The sequence below is a fragment of the Peromyscus maniculatus genome, chromosome 18 (genome assembly GCF_049852395.1).
Source record: "Peromyscus maniculatus bairdii isolate BWxNUB_F1_BW_parent chromosome 18, HU_Pman_BW_mat_3.1, whole genome shotgun sequence".
In the NCBI taxonomy this organism is placed as follows: Eukaryota; Metazoa; Chordata; class Mammalia; order Rodentia; family Cricetidae; genus Peromyscus; species Peromyscus maniculatus.
This window is the reverse complement of record NC_134869.1, coordinates 53861287-53883854: the sequence shown is the minus strand read 5'-3', so window position 1 is coordinate 53883854 and position 22568 is coordinate 53861287. Positions and strand designations below refer to the sequence as shown.

Genomic DNA, 22568 nt, shown 5'->3' with positions numbered 1-22568 from the left:
AAAGCTGAAACCCTCTTAAAGTCAATTCAAACCTACTCTGTGTATAGACAGTTATGTCAAAGTGTCCAGAATTAACCATGAGAATATCATTTTCCACTGCTAAACTTAAGAAAGAGCTAGTTCTTTGTATTAATTCTTTTCGTTAAATAATGTTTTCTGTAATCCAAAGGAGGCAGAGTGTACAAGTCAGGATTCTTTAGAGAATAAAACAATGGCAGATTTGGATGAGACACTAGATTTAAAATTTGAAAATGAGAGAGATTCGTTTTCATCAGGAGAGATTGGCCATGTCAACTATAGGCCTAAGAAAATCGATGGTATGCCTCTAATTCATGCTCATGCCCAACGACCTGAGAATGTAAGCTCAATGTTCAAAGAACGAGTAAGAGTTTGCCTGTGTGAAAATTGTTCAAGGATAGGATTAGATAGACATCTCAGTGTGAGATCTAGAGAGTGAAAATTCACTCATTTCTTTTTCTATTTTAGTACACACCAGAAAGACCATGTTCACCCACAATGAGGAGGGTCATCTTTTAAAAAGTCAGTGACCAGCTTACAATATCAGATATGAATTCCCTTTCTTGGAACAGCTTAAGATCCAATCAGAAAGTGACTGGATACATGCATGATAATCAAGCCACTTCTACACCAGGGGCAAACTTTCCTGCCTGTGCTGTTGTTTGGATCCACAGCTGCATAAGCCTATGGCTTGTTGCTGCTTTTTCTACCTCAGCAATTTGCATAGCAGCGTCCTAACAAGAAATGTACCATCGTGGAGCAATCTTCCACTTTACTTATATCTTGATTTCTACATGCCCTAAAACTGTACTTTAAGATATTTTCATCAATAGAGTCTTATCACCTAGTTATGGTGGAAAGCTAAGAGCAGTGACAATAGATTGTTTTGTTTTGAGGGTTTAGAGAGACTTTTTATCTTCATAACCCCTTCCTAGCTTCCTGCATTACAGGAACTATCTCCAGTTTAAATACATAAATCTAAACATTTGAAGCTAAGAACCACTATAAGAGAAAACATGTGATGTTTGACTTTCTGAGGCCAAGTTACTTCTCTTAGTATAGTATCTTACAAATGCACCCATTTCCACAGAATTTTAAATTTTTTATATTTTTATGCCTAAATAAGATCCCATTGTGAATAAGTATCACATTTTCTTTCTCCATTCATCAGGTGATAAACATCTAAGATTCCATTTCCACCATGTAAATAATTCAACAATGAATGTAGGGGTGCTAGTATCTCTGTGGGTATCTACAAAGGAATGGTTTAGTTGGGTCATACAGTATTTCTACTTTTAGCTTTCTAGGAAACCCACACACTTTTTTTGAGTTTTTACTTAATTTAATTTACATAAAGGATACAGCAGTTCCACAGCCACCATCACTTCCCACATCCTTGTCAACATTTGTTGCAGTTTCTTTTCTTGATAGCCACTCTGACTGGAGTAAGATGGAAATCCAAGTAGTTTCAATTTGTATTTCTTTATTGGTCCGAGATATTGATCACTTTTGAATGACCATTTCTATTTCTTCTTTCTGGAACACCCTTCTCAGCAACACGGTTCGTTTTGTGACTCATCTGTTTTCTTCATGCTTACATTTTATTTTTTTGGTTTTTGGTTTTATATTCTCTGTGTTAGTAACCTGTTGGATGCATAGCTGAATAAAAAGATTTTATCTCATTCTGTGGGCTATCTCTTCACTCAATCAGTAATTTCCTTTACCTTTTGCTATATACAGCCTTTTTATTTCATAAGATCCAATGTGTAAACTTCTGGTCTTCATAAACAATCAGAGTCCTCTTCACAAAGTCCTTACCTATGCCAGGATCTTCTTGTGTTTTTCCTACATTTTCCTCTTGCTTTTTCTGAGGTTCAGAGCTTGTTTCATTTACTCAAGCGGTGCTTTCATCCTTCCTTTCCTATCTCCATTGATCTATGGAGAAATCATTACAGCAGCACAAAATACAATTCTATGTATGAACATACAAAAAAATGAGTTCTGGTGAGAATGTAGGGGGATAGAACCTTGATATATTCTTGGCAAAGATGTAAATTGGTCCATTCACTGTGGAAATCATCATAAAGCTCTTCAAAATAACTATAAATAGAATTAGCATATTTGCCAGATATATCACTCCTGAGAATACACCCAAGGGAGTCAGGAACTATACTTTAAAGATATGTGATAAAGGAAGAGTAGTCCAAGGTTTCTCGATATCTGCATTTTCTAGTTGTATGTCTCTATGTTAATTACCATCTACTGCAAGAAGAAGCTTCTCTGATGAGAGCTGAACAATTCACTGATCTATGGGTATAGAAATATGTCATCAGGGGTCATTTTGTTGCTATGTTCAGTTAGCAGAATAATTGTAGTATGTTTCCCCTAGCGCCCATGACCTATCTAGTTTCAAGTTGGCCTCATTAAGAATGTCAAGTGTGGGTTCCACCTCGTAGATTGGGCCTTAAATTTAAAAGAGGTGGCTTATTACTCCCATAATATCTATGCCACCATTGCACTAGTGTATCTTGCAGGGAGATTGCTGTTGTATCACATGGTTTGTATCTGGGAGATATTGATGATTACTTTTCTTCTCCAATAGTGTCCATAGTACTTTCCAGTGCCATGAACTCTAGTTAGTAGGGATAAAGTTTCTTTGAACATTAGCTCAATTTCTCCATTCTTGATGAAAAGTGATGTCTTCAGCAATAGGGCCTTACTGTCAGATGGCAGAGGGTAACCAACAGCCTTGGAAATAGTCTTAAATCTTTGAGAGTTCTATGGAATCCCTTTGAACAATGACTCAGCAAGATGGAAACCATTTCTAGGACCAGGGTTCTTACTTATGGTAACAAGACAGCTAGTTGAGCATTCTGTTCCCCTTTTTGTAGTGACTCCTTTAAAATTTCTGTCTCACACACACACACACACACAAACACACACTCACATATATGAAGTTTTCAGAGAAGTGAGTTTCCAAATAGCTTTTCAAAAATATCTGAAGTGGAATACCAGTGCTACAATAAAGAGTTAAGCGAAGAAATTAAAGTACTGGACAACTTGTTCTTTTTTGTTCATATTTTTCTAGTTTGTCTTGTATATTAAACATTGGTTATTTCCTTCAATAAATATACAAAAACTCAGAAATGTAGAAGATAAGTGATGTTGACAACTTTTAAAGAAAAAACACAACTAGCAGAAATAAAAGTTCATTATCTGAATTTTTTAAAAGGCATTCATGGTTAGTTATCCCTTCATAATATGTAGGGATAGCCATATTTATTGTATCACTACCTAACTCATGGAGTGAGCCTAAGTGACTGTCAGCAAATAAAAGAACTGAGAAAATATAATAATGCACATCGTGCAGTGCATTCATCAAAAAAGAACAAAATCAGATCATTTTCATAAGAGTGGATGGTACTAAAATTCAGCATGCAAATTAATAAAACAAGAATCCAAAGGCAAATGGATGGGATTTCTCTTATACGAAAAAAAAATAAGAAAGTGATATGAAAGTAGAAGACATAGATTCTAAACAAATATCGCTAAGCTACAAATTATTCTGAATATTTGAAGACAACCCACTCAGTTGTGGAGAATGAATGAAACAGGAGCACTTGTCCATTAATGTGGAATTGACTGAATCCAGATAGAGAATTTATTTAGTTTTGTTTAAATTACTGTTTACTTTTCATTTGGCAATCATTATGAGGAATTCATCCCAAAGATTGTAACATAATTTTGAACACTGAGAAGTTTATGGTTTTTGAAAATGCATCATATAATATACATATTTTAGATATTAGTACAGCTAAACAATTTTAGATGTTAATACTGTTCTAATTATTATAATTGAAAACTTGATTGACCTCTAAGAGAATGATAAAAAAAAAGTTAAGGTTCAGCTTTACAAAGAACTGTGCATCTGTAGTAATGTTTGAAATGCCTGCATGTGTTGGCATGGTCCTGTGATTGACAGTATATACTGTTAAGCAAATGAGCCAAGAGGAATCAGGCATTTTTAGAATAACATCTTTATCTTAGGGTTAATTGGTATACAACAGGTTATACTTTCCCATCTTACATTATCACTTTTCACATTCACTTGAAATATTCTTTGTTTTCTCTGATTTTGAACCCAGAACCATGTAGTTATATTTACAAAAGATTAGTGTAAATTAGGCAATGAAATATTAATCAGTAATTAATTTTCTGAACTGTAATTAAAAGAAGTAAAAGTCTATGTGTGGATGTTTACTTTTATAAGCAGGATTTCTGCATCATACAATTTGGCAATCCCTTAGGAAAAGGTGGTGTTAGGTCTAGTTACCCTGAGAATTGTTTGTTCTTATTAAATGTTTTCCTATAGGAAACAGAAGCATAAATTCTTCGTTATTTCAGAGATGGTGAATTTCTATATTATGGTGTATGTTACATTTAACAAGGTTTTAAATGCTTTAAATAAATGAACTATAGTACTACAGAAATACTAATTTCCTCCCAAGCATTATTAGTCAAAAATAGTATCGCTAGTTCATTTGCTTATATAAATAAGCAAATCTGTCATATATTTTAGGATAGAATGAGGAAGAAGGAATGGTCCATCCACACTCTTTGTTCACCAGGATAATAACTGACATACGAAAGCACACATTTGGAGGAATTTACATGCTCAACTGAAGAGAGCTTTTGAACTAATAAAGGGTTAGTATTTTAATATAATATGTTTTAACATTAGAAAAAATTTCCAATTTTATGTGGTATCCATAAGCTCCAACAAAACTAAATGCAATTGTATTTATGTGCTTGTGGGTCATATTACACACAGTGTGATTTGTGTTGTTTTCCTTTACAGTATGTACTATGAAGATGTATGAGGTGTGTAATTGTTAAATCAGAAAAATCAATAATTTCATATGAGGAAAACTTAGTGTAAGTATAGTATAATTAAACAGTTGCATCAGTGCTACTAATGGGAAGATTTGTATAAATTAGCATATTTTATGATATATTGTTTTATAACATCTACATGTCCTACAGAACTTCAATGACCATGGTACTCTTCCTTATAATAGTTTATGGTTCTATGAGTGATGAATAAATATGAAAATAATAAGTATTTTTTCCAAGCAAAGCTTGTGTGATACATTAGGTTTTCTTTGTCTCTGGCTGGGTCATCTGCCTAGAACATCCTACCTCAAATTTTTGGTTTCTTTATGGACCATTTAAATATCCAAATGCTCATATGTATCTTTCTGCATATTCCCATAAATAACAAAGGAAATAATTGATTTTCAATTATCCTTTGGTTCTTTATATGTTTATTTTTGAACTTTTACTGTTTCCTAAAGAACAATTTGTACCTCAGGGGTTAGAAATAATTCTATTAACATTCACAATGAAGAACATACGACCTTATATATTTTTACTTTAAATGGCCCAAGTGATCATATTATGGTTATTTAAAAATCTCATAAAAGTTTTTCACTAGAGATGATGTCATTAATTTTTTAATAAATGTTATGTGAGTTGGCTTTTGATTCGAATTTGAATAAAATCTTTAAGGAAAGCTTTTATAAAATAGAATAATTTTAAAATCACGACTTCTGAAATCAGCCTCAGTCAGTCTACCCTTTGCTGTGAATGCTAGCCAAAATATTTTGTTTGCTATTATTCGTATCATATCATTCTGTGATTTCTTAGTATGTCCTAAAATATTTACATGTTTTTCTGTTCCTACAGTAACTTAACAGACATTTCATATCACTAGACCCTGCATTGTGTCAATACCACAGAAATGAAAAAGAGATGGTATGTTGCTCCCTGTAACAGCATTACCAAACTGTTCATAATGAAAAAAATCATATCTGGAATGCGGTATGAGTGATAACTCAGAAGCCTTAAATGAAAAGCATAAATTCAGCATCCTTTATTAGGTGGAAATACCAGGACACCAGTGTCATTGGCCATAAAACAAAATCACTCAAAAATCAGATATGCTAATCTTTGGTTGACTGAATAAAACAGTACCAATGAACTAATGCTAATTACTGATATTGTCTAGGTTTGTTTCTGTGGATGTGCATATTCATTGACAGATATAGATTGTTGTTCGTTCATATCACTTGATTCTACTATACAATTCCTAAAACAAATCAGGAAAATATCTGGTATTCAATGACATTATACAGAACATGTGCATTTTCTAAACTTTAAGTGTATCTTAATTATTCAAAATAAATATTCCTTTTATTTCAAAATTTCCTATGCTTACATGACTATAAAATTGGCAGGATACACAAAGTTTTAATATTGAATCTAAGTATTGTATAAATTTAAGGTATTTGTCTTATACAATTGTTTGAAAATGAAAAATGAGCCTTGTATTTTTATTTAAAACACTGGCTTTGTATTCATAGGTTAAACACTAGTTATTACTTTTTCCATACAGATATTTTTCTCCATTCAAAACTGTCATAAGACAGACAATGGTAATGAGAAATCCTACTAGAAAGACAGAGCTTATGGTAGCAGGTTCACATGATTACTCAGTTAGAAATTTGTGTGATTTTGTGTTCCACAGTTCATTTCTAGGAACTGAACTCTGATTATCACCACACTCACCCTACTAGAACCTCCTACTACAGTCTCATGTATTTTCTTCTTTAAGGATTTTCTTTCTTAGAAATGCCCTAGATGTAGATCCCTACTTTGGGAATTACTACAGCTACTGGGAACACCATCATTTATTATAACCATTGTATCACTCAAGTAGTAACTAACTCAATATTTTTAAATGAGAAATTTTCAAATACCACAAACTTGCACAATTTCTTTAAATAAATTACTACAAAGACAGGAACAGATGAACACATAACTGACATGCCTCCTATAAAACAGGCAAAAGGACTTACTTAACTTAGAGTTAAATAAGGTTCTGAGTCTTATAAGCTAGCATTATGTCATATTGACACAAGCTATAGTCACTTGGGAAGAGAAAACCTCAATTGAGAAAATATCCCCACCAGAAAGACCTTTGGACAAGTCTATGTTGCATTGTCTTGATGGATGGTTGATATGGAAAGGTGGTCCTAGGAGGAATCTGAGAAAGCCATGAAGAGCATGTCAATCAGTAAACAGCACTCCCCCATAGCCTCTGCAGAAGTTCATGCCTCTGGGTTCCTTCCCTTAGTTCTTGCCCTGGAGTCCCCCACTAGTGGACTTAAAAGCTATAAAGTAAGGGAAACCCTTTAAAGCATTTCCTCCCCGTGTTACTTTTGGTCATGATGTTTTATGGTAACAGTAGAAAGCTTAACTAAGACACATAATGATGAGGTATATGATATATTCATGAGATGAACTCTAAACACATTAAAATATTTTTACATGGGTTATACAATGAAAATGGACCTTGATATGATTACAAAGGAATAAAGATTTTTCTTATGTATGATATGTGATATTAGTTGTTTGGGTTTTTTTCCTTCTTTGTTTTTTAATTTATTTTTAAATTTAATTTTGTTTTGTTTTCTATAGACTTATTAGGGGGGAAAAGGAAATGAAGAACCAATCTGTGGAGATTGTCTTCATTTTGCTTGGACTGACAGATGACCCTCAATTACAAATTCTGATTTTCCTGTTTCTATTTATTAATTACATCTTGAGCCTGATGGGGAATTTAGTGATCATCCTCCTCACCCTGCTGGATCCCCACCTCAAGACTCCAATGTATTTCTTCCTCCGGAATTTCTCCTTTCTAGAAATGGCATTCACATCTGCCTGTATTCCACGGTTCTTAATGAGCATCCTCACTGGAGACAGAACAATTACCTACAATGCTTGTGCAGCTCAATTATTCTTTTTCTTTCTATTACTAATCACAGAGTTCTACCTCTTGGCTGCAATGTCATATGATCGCTATGTAGCCATCTGCAGACCACTGCACTACCCCATCATCATGAACAGCAAAGTGTGTCACCTGCTGGTCATCAGTTCCTGGGTGACTGGGTTCTTAGTCATCTTCCCCCCTTTGCTCTTGGGACTCAAGCTGGATTTTTGTGCTTCTAAAACAATAGATCACTTCCTATGTGACACTTCTCCTGTCCTCCAGCTGTCTTGCACAGACACACATTTCATAGAATTGATGGCCTTTGCCTTGGCTGTGATGACACTGGTCATCACCTTGATCTTAGTGATCCTCTCCTACACACTCATCATCAAAACCATCCTCAAGTTCCCTTCAGCTCAACAATGGAGAAAGGCCTTTTCCACATGCTCCTCACACATGGTTGTTGTCTCCATTACTTATGGGAGTTGTATCTTCATGTACATGAAAACATCAGCCAAGGAAAGGGTGACTTTAAATAAAAGTGTAGCTGTGCTTAATACTTCCGTGGCCCCTTTGCTAAACCCTTTCATTTACACCTTAAGAAGCCAACAGGTGAAGGATGCTTTCAAACAGGTACTTCACAGATTGTATTCTTCTCAAAACAATGAGTTAAGGTTTAGGCATAAATAGTATGCTACTGGGACATGAATGAAAAAAGGGGAATATAATTTCCAAGTATGTCAGTTATGATCTATGCATCAAGACTCATGTTCTCTATTACCCTTTTTCCCCTGCTCCCTTAAATTCCATCATCCTTCCCTACAAACATTCCCCTAATACCTCTTACATCCATTTGAAATTAAATCAAATGTCTACAGGTGATTTTTCAACTACTATTGAGAGTGTTATCTCTTTTGGAATTTCATATCAAAGATATACCCCGTTTTGTACTTTATTTCTGGATTTTCATACGTAAGTGGTAGAGCTGAATGAGATTTTCCCTGATCCATGATTGACTATTGATGGGTGGAGTCTTATGTCAACCATTGCAAGTACCAAGAGAAGCATACCATGCCCAAAAGACAGCGTTATCCAGCCTGTCTCCTCCTCTTTGAGCTCTTTCTTTTTTCCTACTACTTCTTCTGAAATGATCCCTGAGCCTGTGAAAGCGATATGTAAATGTGCTGGTTTGACCTGAGTAATCAACTATTACGTATTATTCTCTACCACAGCAGTTATGTGTGTCTGTAATCCCTGTCGTTTATTGGGAGGAAAAAAAAAGATTTTCTGATCTGGAAGTCACATTTGTCTATGGATATAAACATAGAAAGCTGCTTGCACAATGATAACTTAGTTAAATAACAACATTAGGTTAATCCAAGAGCCTGAGCCCTCCTTAGCTGTTATTTTTTTACCTAGGTTTACAGAATCAGGCAAGAATCAATCTTGTAGAATGGGCCTCAACTCTAATCAGAAAGCAATTGAAGACACTGATTAACAACAATGCCACTATTTTCACAGTAGGCACACCTTGCCTGGCACATTATTTTTACAGTTTATAGATTTCAAAACTTTTCTAACCCCAAAATGCACCCCCTCTCCTGCGCGCATCCAGATGTCTCTTTTGTTACTCCCATGCCCCCATTCAGCCTCCAACCTGCCCCCAATACTCAGCCTGCCCAACCCACTCCCTCAAGTTCCCATTACCCCATTCTCCTCACCCTTGTCCCAATTTACCCAGGAGATCTCTTCTATTCCCTTTCCCAGGAAAATCCATGCATCCTTCTTTGGGCCCTCCTTGTTACCTAGACTCTCTGGGGCTATGGATTGTAGTTGGTTATCCTATAATTTACTCCTAATAATCCACTTATGAGTGAGCACATACCATGTGTTTTGTTTTGTTTTGTTTTGTTTTTTTCTGGGCCTGAGTTACCCCACTCAGAATGATTTTTTTCTAGTGCTATTGATTTGCCTGCAAATTTCATGAGGCCATTACTTTTTACAGCTCAGTAAATTTTTCATTGTGTAAATGTACCACATTTCCTTATCCATCAAGGGGAGGAGCTCGATCCTGCCTCAACTTGATGTACCATGCTTTGTTCAAGCCCCTGCCTCTTTCTAAATGGAGACTGAGGAGGAATGGATGGGGAGGGGGTAGATGGGAGGTGATGAGGGGAATGAAAAAATGTTAATTAAATAAAAAAATTTTTTGAAAAATTTTTCTAACTGGAAAAAATATACAGTGACTTAACAGAGGGCCGAGACATACAGAGGAAAGTCACAACATGAATGAAATAATTTGAAAAATGAGTGAGGAGGTGTAGTACACAAGAATAAAGGAATCAAAGGAATGACATGTGTATAAACTTCCATAATGAAACCCATTATTTTGTGTATTTACCTAAAATTCAAGTTATATATTAATGTACAGAAATCCCTTTATCTAATAATTTACACAATAAGCACAATAGAAAATTAACTCTTTATAGACAATTCATAGACATAAAAATAATTTCTGTTCAATATCTATTAGTGTAGTTTTAAACTATATAACATGCTAATATGCACAGTACTCTTCCTACATTATTAAACTATATGCAACCCTCCTCAATCTTCAACAACTGTCTAAAAGGTTGATCATGAGTAACGCTCTTTACAATAATGACTAGAAAAGGAAAAACATACAGGAAATCTGAAGAGTATTTTGTATAATAAAATTTCATGAATTGAATGCATCTGTAAAATTTGTAAATGTGTGTAAAGTATAAAGAAAACATCTCTTGTAACTGAGTAAATAGGACTTGTTTCTGAGTGAATACATAGAAGTATCTCATAGACTATAATATTGTGTACAATTTCATTTGAAGATTTGAGAGAAATTGAAGCCAGGTTGCAAATATAACAATGACTCTGTATATCCTTATACACTACTATATACACTATTATATACTACTAATATTCTTGCATCTTACAACATTATTAGTTTAAAAAATAAATTTTAACACATTCTCCTTTTTATTTTTTAAAGTAAAAGCACAAAGTACTTGGTCTTGTTAGGGAATTTTTATTCCTACTTTGCTTTTGTGATTCTACCCACTTAGGTTCCCTGCCTAAACCAATCTTCCCCCAGTTTTTCCTTCCCACTTTCATATCATATTTATTGTGCTTCCATATTCTGTTTGCTTAAAACCCTCCCCCTCCTTTCTCATGGTACCATTTCTAGTTTCATGGCCAAGACACACACCACAGCTGTGCATACATACACACATAGAACAGTTCAAATCTAGGATTCACTTATGAAAGAAAATGACATTTTGTCTTATTGAGTCAGAGTTGCCTAATTTGACATAAGAAATTCCAGATTTATTCATTTTTCTATACATGTCATTATTAATTTTTCTTTGATTAAATAAAAATCAATTGAGGGTATATACCACACATTCATGTGTTAATGAACAGTAAACTGGTTCCATTTCCTTGACTGTAAATTGAGAAAAAAATAACATAAATGTGCAAATACCTCTGTGGTGGCATTTAGAGTCTTTTGGGTACAGGCCCAATAATGGTATAGGTGAGTCATGTGGTAGTTTTTTGAGACATCCCCCGCCCCATAATGATGTCCATAGTAAATGCAGCTTGTTATACTTTCACTAGTATCAAATAAAATTTTGTTGATTTGTAAAGATATTAAATAGTTTTTTATTAGTTTTTCATTTTCTTTGGGCTCTCAAAATGTACAGGTGAGTAAAATATGGATGCTACCCTTAACAAAGAAAATGTTTTAGAATAGTTCAGTTCTATATTTAGCCAATCCCAAAGGACCTGAGAATAAATTATCTACCAAGTCTAGAGCAGCCCATGTGTTTATTATGAAAATTAAGTTTGGCTGAAGAGAAAGGAGGTCGATTACATCAGTTCATTGGCCTACAATATTTTCATCTCCCTATATTGCTGTGCTTTCCAGACAGATATTTCATAAGAGCATTACATCTGAATTAACCTCTGATTGCTTCCTTCCTTTCTTCAAGCTAGTCTCTCAGGAATTTATAGTGACCACAGAAGGTAAATTGTCTTATCCTTATGTAATATTCAATCTTTACCTACTTTGGAGGACTTTAAAATGTTTCACCACCCACTATTCCCTGGAAATTAAAGAAATGTCATGATTTAAGATGATAAGTTTTTCAGGCCAGTTCCTAGCTGGTACGTTCATACAAAGAAGATATTTTAGATAAATTTATTTTTACTTCTGACACTGCTAGAAATTGTTCATGTACTTCAGGAGTGTTCTTCATCTATGTGAGAGGATTTTATGTAATAGACATGAGGTTGAACTGAATCAGCAAAGTCTCTAGAATTGAAAATGGGTTCTTTTTTAGAGGTGGGATTTTGTTTTCACTTTACCCTCTCCCTGCTGGGATTTTGTCTTGTTTAAATCTCTCTCTCTCTCTCTCTCTCTCTCTCTCTCTCTCTCTCTCTCTCTGTCTGTCTTGTGTATGCTGTCACAGGCTCTGTGATATCATATCTGTAGTCCTGTTGTGTCTGGGTAACACTATTTTCTTGGTGTTATCTATGACCTCCAGCACTTTTTGTTAAGCCTCTTCTTCCTCACAGCTCCATGAGCCTTGAGAAGAGGACTTTGAGATAGAGCTGAGTGCTCCAAACTCTGTCACTTTCCACACATTGTCAGCTGTGGTTCTGTCAATTACTCTTTACTGCAAGAGGAAGTTTCTCTGACAATGAATGGGAAATGTTTTATTTATGGGTACAGCAATGTGCCATTAGGAGTCCCACTAAAGGGAAATTCAGTTTTCTCCAATAGAGTGTCACTGGGTCTATCAATCACACTGTAGGGCAAACCCCATGCCCAGGGGTAGTTGGCCAACACAAAATAAACTCTATGCTTTTTATTTTGTTGTGTTTAGTCTTATTCTTTGTTGTTTTCTTTTCTTTTGTATTTAGTTCATTTGTTTTTATTTTTGTTTTATATTTATTGGGGTTTATCTGAGGAAATAGGAAAATAGAACATGAAGTTGAATGGGCATAGAGATGAGAAAAATTTAGGAGGACTTGGGGCAGTTAAAAGAATACAATCAAGATATAGTGTATGAAAAATTAATAAAAAATACTTTTAAAAAATTTGAAACTTCCCAAGAATAGTATAAATATACTAAGCTTAATATTTTAAGTGAATAGGCATTTAAGAGTACAAATTTTTGATTGGTGTTTTCATACATAACAAAAAGTATGTTATATGTTTTTAATAAGTATATTTCATCTGTTACTGAATAGTTTATTTGGGAAAAGGAGAGCTACTCAAATCATCACTTAGGCATATTAATTGCTATTGGCCACATATTTTAATATATTTCAGCCACAATAACAGATTGTCTTTTGGTTTGAAATTTTCATGTTATATTAATGACAGATATATACATGCATTAATATAAAATAATGTTGATTACAAAAAAGCAAACAAAAGAGAAGAAATGTCCATTATTTGAATAAAAGCAGCAGTCAGGAAGCAGAGGCAAATGGATCTTTAGGGGTTCCAGACCTTCCTAATCTACACAGTAAGACCCTGTCTCAAAATAAGAAAACCCACAATAATTTTCCTGTCAGTATTCCAGTTTCTGCTATTAAAAACCAATGACACCACACACAAAAAAGAACTTATGTAACAGTCAGCTATTCATTGCTACATACCAAGACATTAGAAGTCATGTTGTTTACATTTCTAGCTTTATAATTTTAATAAAGTATATTCCATGATAATTTCTATTTATTCCTAATAATTCAGAAATTACTATTTCCTCATGGAGACAATGTTATATTTGCATTAAAATTTTACCTCATGACTTCATTTTTGTTCTCTGAAAAACTGAAGATTAAAAGTGTAAAGATTTTTGCTTTGTTTTAACTTTGTACGGCACTTATTGTATGCATGTACCCTGTCATGTTTATTGAAGTCAGAGAATAACTTCCAGGAGTCAGTTATCTCCTTCCACCACATGGGTTCAAGGAATTGAACTCATGGCCCCAGGCTTAGCTGCAGTTGTCTCTACCTGCTGAGCTATCTATTCAGCCCTAAATAAAGTTACTATAGAAAAAAAATGTTCATAGATAATTAAAACAACAAGCATAAAAACTCATGTGACTACATCAATGTGTTATAGTATTATATTAGAGTTCTAATTGGAGGCAATCTTTGTAACCAAGGAGATACTACTCCTTTATTTCTGTAAGCACAAACAAGTGCATTTCTGGGATTGTATTTAAGAGAATATGTACTAAGACTGAAAAGTATAATAACCATAACTGTGTTCAGTTTTTATTGTATTATCAATTCGACCCAATAAGTTATTGTAAATTAACATATAGCATCAGATTCAACACAAAACCTTACACATTTCAGTTCTAAAACCATCCATTTTTTTAGAACACAGTATCTGACTATTCAAACTATTGGTGAAATTGATAAATGTTATTACAACAATCTATAATTCAGGGCATTGCATGTATAGAAATTGCGAGTATAGAAATTGCATGTATAGAGGCTTTATGTGAACTCATGGATGAGAGATCTATAAACAAATATCTGTAAACACACTTTCCCTTTCAGTACAGTATGTATCAATCTCCTTATGAGGAATGAACAAATAGTTACAATAATTCTAACAGGGGAGGAAGCCATTCTATCATGTCAATGGAAATGTTAACACTATATTTTTTCAAACACATTGCATTAAAATAATTCTTTTTCTATTTTACAAATTATTTTCAAGTAGCAGACAGCTGCTGCACATTCACTGTTGCAACAGCTGTGCCCTATCCAGAATACAGAGCTCCTCCCCATCCTATGGTTCCCACAGTTTATTCACCTTCTTTTCTGCAATGTTCACTGGATGCTGGTGGATAGTGAAGTATGACAGACATCCTGTTTAGGACCAAACATTCAACAGCCACTAATTTCCAGTACGTTGACCCATCCCACACTGCTGAAAGAGGGTCTTTAAACCAAAGCTGAGAGCCACATTCATCTATGGGTATAAACATAAATATTCAGAAAGAAGTTTACATTTCCATTTGAAAAAAATTCATAGAATATTCACCAAGAGGAACTGTGACCTCTCTGTCCATAGACTTTTGACCAGTTCTACAGAGGCAGGCATGTGTTCCCTCCATTGGAGCAGGTCTCAAATCCAATATGGAAGCTATTGGGTACCCTTAGAACATTCATGTCACTATTGACCTGGTGGGCATATATTTTCAGGCAGTTCAGTGTTGCATCCCAAAGGACCTACAACTGAATATGGCTAGTTATTACTCTTCACCTTCCCCTGCCTGCATAGAACCTTCCAGCACTGTGAATACTAGCCAACGTGATGAAACTGTCCAGCCTAGTTTAAACTTGAATATTCTGTATTCTATCTATCCTAATACTCTATATCTAAACTATATAATATTTTCAGCAATAGGGTATTAATTTCTAGTTTTGGTGGGAAACCAAAAATAATGGCAATAGTCTGTGTTGCTTTGAGAGTTTCTGGGGGATGATTGGCTAACAGTTCATAAGGAGGTGTCTCATACCTGGCAATAGTGTTTTAATTTAAAGTCTACTGCTATTAGAGCAGTGTTGATTTCCCATGCAAAGTACTTCCATTTAGTCTCCTTTTAAACCTTATTTTAGCTACTTTAAGATATAGGAAGACTGTATATGGCTTTATGATATATTCTTAGTTTTATTTTACTTCCCTAAGAGCCCTTTCCTCATACACCATCTTCCTTTAACTCTTTATTCCTCTGAAACTTTCATATTACTAAATTAAATTCTTTGTTTCATTTTCACTAATAGATTTTGTTCCAAGAAAAATATCAGTATGAGAAACCACACTGTGATCACAGAGTTTGTGCTCTTGGGCATAACAGATGATCCAGAACTTCATCTTTTTATTAATAACTTATATACTAAGTCTCACTGGGAATGTAACCATCATCATCCTTACCTTGCTAGACTCTCACCTAAAGACTCCTATGTATTTCTTCCTCCAGAATTTCTCCTTCTTAGAAATTATATTCACCAGTGTTTCCATCCCCAGATTTTTGGGGTCAATAATTACTAAAGTCAAGACAATTTCCTATAACAACTGTTTGGCTCAGTTATTTTTCTTCATCTCCATGGGGGTGTCTGAGTTCTTTCTTCTAACTGCTATGTCTTATGATCACTATGTCGCCATCTGCAAACCACTGCATTACACCATCATCATGAATCAGAAAGTTTGCACCCTTCTTGTCCTCGCCTCATGGCTGGCAGGATTTCTGACCATCTTCCCACCACTCATGCTAGTCCTCAAGTTAGACTTCTGTGCTTCTAATGTCATCTATCACTTCTCCTGTGACTACTTTCCCATCTTACAGCTCTCATGCTCAGATACAAGGAGTCTAGAGATGATCGGCTTTTACTTTGCTTTTGTCACTCTGCTATTCACATTGGCTCTAGTGATCCTGTCGTACATCTGCATCATCAGCACCATTCTGAGGTTTCCATCTGCCAGTCAGAGGATAAAGGCTTTCTCCACCTGTTCCTCTCACATGATTGTCATCTCTATGTCCTACGGAAGCTGCATTTTTATCTATGTGAAACCTTCTGCACAAGAAAGGGCATCATTAACAAAAGCAGTAGCTGTTCTCAACACATCAATTGCTCCCATGTTGAATCCGTTTATTTATACCTTGAGGAACCAGCAAGTAAAACGAGCTTTCAAAGACTTATTTTACAAAGTCACATTTTACAGAAGCAAATGAAAGAATGTGTTAATGTGAAGATATACCATTGTGAAGATTTAATAAAGATAAAGTGAAATTTGTTTTATTTTCTGTCAAAGGAAAGTTGGATATATCGAAGGCAGTACAAGGCTCTCTATTTCCATTCAATTCATTATTCAAAGCACAACTTAAACCAACTCAAGTAAAATAAGCTGAAATTATGTTTTGAAATGTGACATGACCAAATGGGACTAAAATATTTGTTGCTTGACTTATATATTTTATATTGATAAAATCAAAAATATCTCCATATTTCTCTTTTAATAAATTATAGGCTATATAGTTCTGTTTTGAAGAAAATATTATTTATTCATAATCTGATGATATTTAATAACTGCTAGTCATGTGAATTATTGAAAGTTATGAAATCTCTCTAAACCTCAATGCTTTAATTTGAAAATAAAAACAAAAATTTCTCAAGTGTTTATAAGGTTAAATGAAGTCAAGTATCAACACTTTTATTTGCAGAATTAAATAATACCTTTAATAAGTCACAACTGCTGTGAATATACTGTCAAATCTGAGATTTCATTACAATTTGAAAAGGAATAATACAGCTGTTCTCAGAGCCTTGGTACTTCACAATTTTCAGAGCCCAATTATTTATACATTTTCAATTCTCAAAAAAATCTGAAAATTTTTATTTTATTTTGAACATAAAAGCTGCACCTTAGAGAATTTAACTAAACTAAAATCACAAATCAACACAGCCCATTTGAATTTTTCTCTATATCTCTAAAAACAAATTCAACCAGGCAGTGATGGCACACACCTTTAATCCCAGCACTCAGGAGGCAGAGCCAAGCGGCTCTCTGTGAGTTTGAGGCCAGCCTGGTCTACAGAGCAAGATCCAGGACAGGCACCAAAGCTATACAGAGAACTCTTGTCTCAAAAAAAAAAAAAGGAATGAAAACAAAGCCATATAAATTCTGAGATATGAAGTTGAACTTATAGTGTCATAAATGAGAAATTATCCAGGAAAGGCGCAAAGGTACACAGAGAAACCCTGTCTCGAAAAACCAAAAAATAAAAAAAAAAAAATGAGAAATTACGTTCTATCTAAAGAACAAAACATGAGATTTTGAGCCTATGGTTTCCATAAACCCTTATGAATATAAATGTTAGTATTTATTAAATTACTAGGTATAATTTTATAGTCTCTTTCACTTGGTTTGACTCTATAAACAATAATATCCATGCTGAGAATTAATCTCACCTATTATTGTTGAAGGTAATTAATATATTTTATTCATACTCTACAATAAATTACATAAATCATTTTGAAAAATGGTAAAGAGAAAATCTAATAAAATAAGTCTTCTGAAAACTCCATGGGTTCTCCTGATGAGTCTTTGATTTATTTTGGTGAACAGAAATCCTTTGTCATAACTTAGACTCTTAAATGTGTGAGCTGATTGAAATGTATTTTTATATAATGTGAAGCTAAGCGATTTATTGCTCATACTTTTAGTTAAATAATTATCCTTTTCCCTCATGCATTGACTAAATTCTGAAGAAGAGATAAACCATGTGTGATTTTTCTAATTACCTCCATCTATTAAGGTATAACAAAAGAGGGGAAGAGTTTAATAAATATAGAAAAGTTGAAAATACTAGGATATCAAAGTTACTGTGGTTGAAAAGATGGCTCAAGTTTTAAAAAGATTAATACTCCTGTAGTTGACAAGATTATTTCCTAGTGCACATATCAGGTGGCTCATAACCACCTACTTCACTTCCAAAAATCCAACACACTCTTTTGACCTCCACAGGCATATAAATGGTGCTTACAGACACATTCAGATACACACTCACACATGAAAGAAACTATGAAGGAAGGAAGGAAGGAAGGAAGGAAGGAAGGAAGGAAGGAAGGAAGGAAGGAAGGAAGGAAAGAAGGAAGAAAGAGGAAGGAGGAAGGAAGGGAGGGAGGGAAGAAAGGAAGGAAGGAGGGAGGAAAGGAGAAAAGGAAAAGAGAAAAGAAAAAAGAAAAATCCAAAGTTACTGTGTCACTAAGGAAAATGGTCATCTTGAACAGTGGTTCTCAACCTGTAGGCCACAATCCCTTTAGGTTGCATAACTTATTATGAACATTATGATTCATAATAATAACAAAATACAGTTATGAAATAGCAACAAAAGTTTTAGGGCTGGTGGTCACCACAACATAAGGAACTGTATTAGAGGGTTGCATCATTAAGAATGTTGTGAACCACTGATGTAGTACATAAATAAAATACCATTAATAGAAGTAAAACACAAATATGAAGAGATACATGGAATGTTTCTTTTTTTGTTCTACTAGCTAGCACCCAAATAAGGACATGGAGACTTATTAATTATGAAAGCTTGACCTATAGCTTAGGCTTGTTTCTAACTATATCCTATAAGTTAAATTAACCCACTTATATACCTATGTTTTATTATGTGGTGTTACCTCTCCTCTATCTTGTACCTTCTGTTTCCTCTATGTGTCTGGCTCTATTCTCTCCATCTGAAAGTCCCAACAAACCTCTTTCTGTCTAACTATTGGCCGTTCGGCTCTTTATTAAACCAATCAGAAGGTGCATTGGCAAAGACACATCTTCACAGTATACAAAAGGGTTATTGCACAACACTCCCCCATTTTGTCTAAATAAAAAAGAAAGGTTTTACAGCTAAAATAGTAAAATTATATAAAATAAGAAAAAAAAATATCAGGTAAAAATTATATTTACAATGTCCAGTCCATTACTATTTGGTAAATTTAGAGAAAATACTCCAAAATCTACCTTATCTTGGGGAGTCCAAATGTTTGTATCTAATTTATTTTCTATCATAACTAAGAAAGACTCTAACTATAACTATCTGATATCTTCAACACCATCAGAGACACAGGAAGGATATAATAAGTATAGACTTGTATTGTACACAAGACAGTCAATTATGATTTTTCTGGTTTATGCTTGAACAGGTAGTTTTTCTAAGTCTATTTCTTTATGTCTGTAGCCATGATTTCCAGAAGGTCTTGCCTGAACAAACCTGATCTCTATCAACATTGAAGGAACCCACAGCCTTTCATTTTCTGTGAAAACAAAAGCATAACCTCTTCCCCAAAGCAATACAATTTCAGACATCCATTTAAAAGTTAATGAATTCCTAAAGTATCTAGGCTGGTTGAATTCAGCAGTCCCTCTTACAATCCCATTTCTCTCAGTAGCTGTTGTTCACTCATCAGCAATCAAAAATTCCAAATCAACAAGACACCACAGAGGATCCAGAGTCCCTGTGTATTTTCCATCTTTACATGGCTTATTATATTATTTTATTTTTTGCTTTAAAGATTTTATTTTATTATACTTTTTATATTTTATTTTATTATACTTTTATACTTTTTATGACTATCTATATCTATTTTTTCCTTTTTTAAACCTACACATATTTTTTAAACACATGGGAATGTGTTTAGAACTTTCTTCTGTCTGCATCTGTCTTTACTGAGCACCTGCAGCATTCGCTAACTGCATGAAACAAATCTTAAACTGCGACGTCAGCTGCCACATAGCTCAGCTTAACACATGGGGCTAACACATGGTGCTGGTGGCTGACTCCACCCCACAGGCAGTGACCAGTAGTCACAACCCTGTATGCCAAGCACTGTCCCACCTGAGAGACTGTAAGACTAGAAAGCCACATCTGGCTCCTTGTCCGGAACTTATCTTAGTTTTCTCAAGCCCTGTGTTTGGATATCTGAGCCCCACATTGGGTGTCATATGTAATGAATCTTTCTCTGTCCTGCCAGCCAGTTCCCAAATAATGACACAGAGACTTCTTAGTAATTATGAAAGCTTGGCCTATAGCTTAGGTTTGTTCCTAACTAGCTCTTATATCTTAAATTAACCCATTTATATTAATCTGCATTCTATCATGTGGTGTTACCTCTCTTCTATCTCGTACCTCCTGTCTCCTCTGTGTGTCTGGCTCTTTTCTGTCTGTCTGAAAGTCCCATCTAACCTCTTCCTGTCTAGCTATTGGCCACTCAGCTCTTTATTAAACCAATAAGAAGGCGCCTTGGCAAAGACACATCTTCACAGTGTACAAAAAGATTATTCCACAATAGGTACATGCATGTAAACACAAACACCATCAATAAATAAAGCCACTTTCTAGTATATCTTACAAAGAAATGGCCTTTGACCTTTCAAATCTATCTAACATATCCTTCAGTGTAGAAGTTTCCTCCATATCAGCATCATGTAATTGTCTATATCTTTTTTTTATTAAAAATAGATTATTCTTAGCCAGGAGGTGGTGGTGTACACCTCCTAACACTTGAGAGGCAGAGCCAGAAGGATCTCTGTGAGTTCAAGGCCAGCCTGGTCTACAGAGCGAGATCCAGGACAGGCATGAAAGCTACACAGAGAAACCCTGTCTCAAAAAAACAAAATAGATTATTCTCTCATAAAATACATCCCAATGACACTTTCCCCCTCCCACTCCTCCTAGCTCCCCCTACCTCCCGTCTCCCTCAGATTCACTTCCTCTGTTTCCTTCATTGTTTATTTGGAGAGTTGTTGTTGATATACACTGATGATAGATATTTGTGAAGAGCAGGATAAAAGAATATTTTCAAAATAAAAGCTCTGAAGATAAATTGTAATGATCATAATTAGCAAATATTAATTATTATGGCTAATTTTCAATTGGAATCACTTATCTATCTCAGATTCCTAAGAAACAAATTTAATTTTGATGAAATGGGTGGAGAGAATGAGAGATTAATAACCCAATTAAGAACACTTGTTGCTCTTGCAGAGGATTTGGGCTCAGTTCCCAGCACCCACATAGTAACTCACAAATACTTGTAACTCCATTTTCAAAGGATCAGATGCCCTCCCCTTACCATTACATGTGTACCATGCGCACACATGGTGCAGAGGCATACATACAGACAAAACACTCATACACATAAAATTAAGTAAATAATTTTTTTAAAAACCTAAGTCATATTCTGCCAGGATAAGATACAAGTGTACATTCTAAAAAAAAGAAGCTGAATAGATTAGTTAAATACTTGGAGATGATCTTCATTCTCGTACCAAATACATCCTTAGAGTAGTTTAAGGCTCTATGAATTTAAGAATGTTTATTATTACCAGCAATTTTTGTGTTGGTAAATGAATATTATTTATTGAATTTCCATAAACAGTTTATATAGAAACATAGCATAACATCCCTAGAGCCAAATATTGGATCATTTACTTGAACCAAGTCATAGTATACTCCCTTTAAGTCTGTTTTTTGGTCTTAGAAGACAGACTAGAGAATGTTCCTTGAGTGACGGTCTCATGATAGATGATAGATAGATAGATAGATAGATAGATAGATAGATAGATAGATAGATAGATAGATGACAGATAGATAGATAGATAGATAGATAGATAGATAGATAGATGATAGATGATAGATAGATAGATGACATGTGAGAGATAGAAGTGTGTATACATATATATAATTGAGTCATAATGATGATAAAATTTAATGCATTGTTACATTTTTACTACCAAATACTAATAATGCAGTGTCTATTTTTTAAATATGAGCCTACAAGGAATCAACCTTACAAAAAGAACTGTAGGCAACTGAAGAGACTCGGGAAAAGGAGAAGTCATCTTCCCTGGAGTTGTCCAGTGTCAACTAGTCAGCCTTGAAAACATACATACAAATGACATTATATGGACCGAGCAGGTTATATATAGGAATGTGTATGTATATACATATATACACATATGAATACAATAATATTTTAAAAGAGGTCATAAATTTGAAGAAGAGTAGAACACAGGAGAATCTGAAGAGATGAAAGATTATAGCTTTATTATAATCTCAAAAAGAAAAAGAAAAAATGTAAGTC

At 34.4% G+C, this 22568-nt stretch overlaps 1 protein-coding gene and 1 pseudogene across 1 annotated transcript; both read left to right on the top strand.

Annotated features, from left to right (window-relative positions):
• The first annotated feature begins 7567 nt into the window (after positions 1-7567).
• On the top strand, positions 7568-8539 carry LOC102927706 (olfactory receptor 6C6-like). Its single transcript, XM_006996619.4, has one exon. The coding sequence runs from the start codon at positions 7580-7582 to the stop codon at positions 8537-8539; it is 960 nt and encodes a 319-aa protein (XP_006996681.3). The 5' UTR covers positions 7568-7579.
• A 7190-nt stretch (positions 8540-15729) lies between these two features.
• On the top strand, positions 15730-16654 carry LOC102907847 (olfactory receptor 6C3-like; annotated as a pseudogene).
• Positions 16655-22568: the final 5914 nt, after the last annotated feature.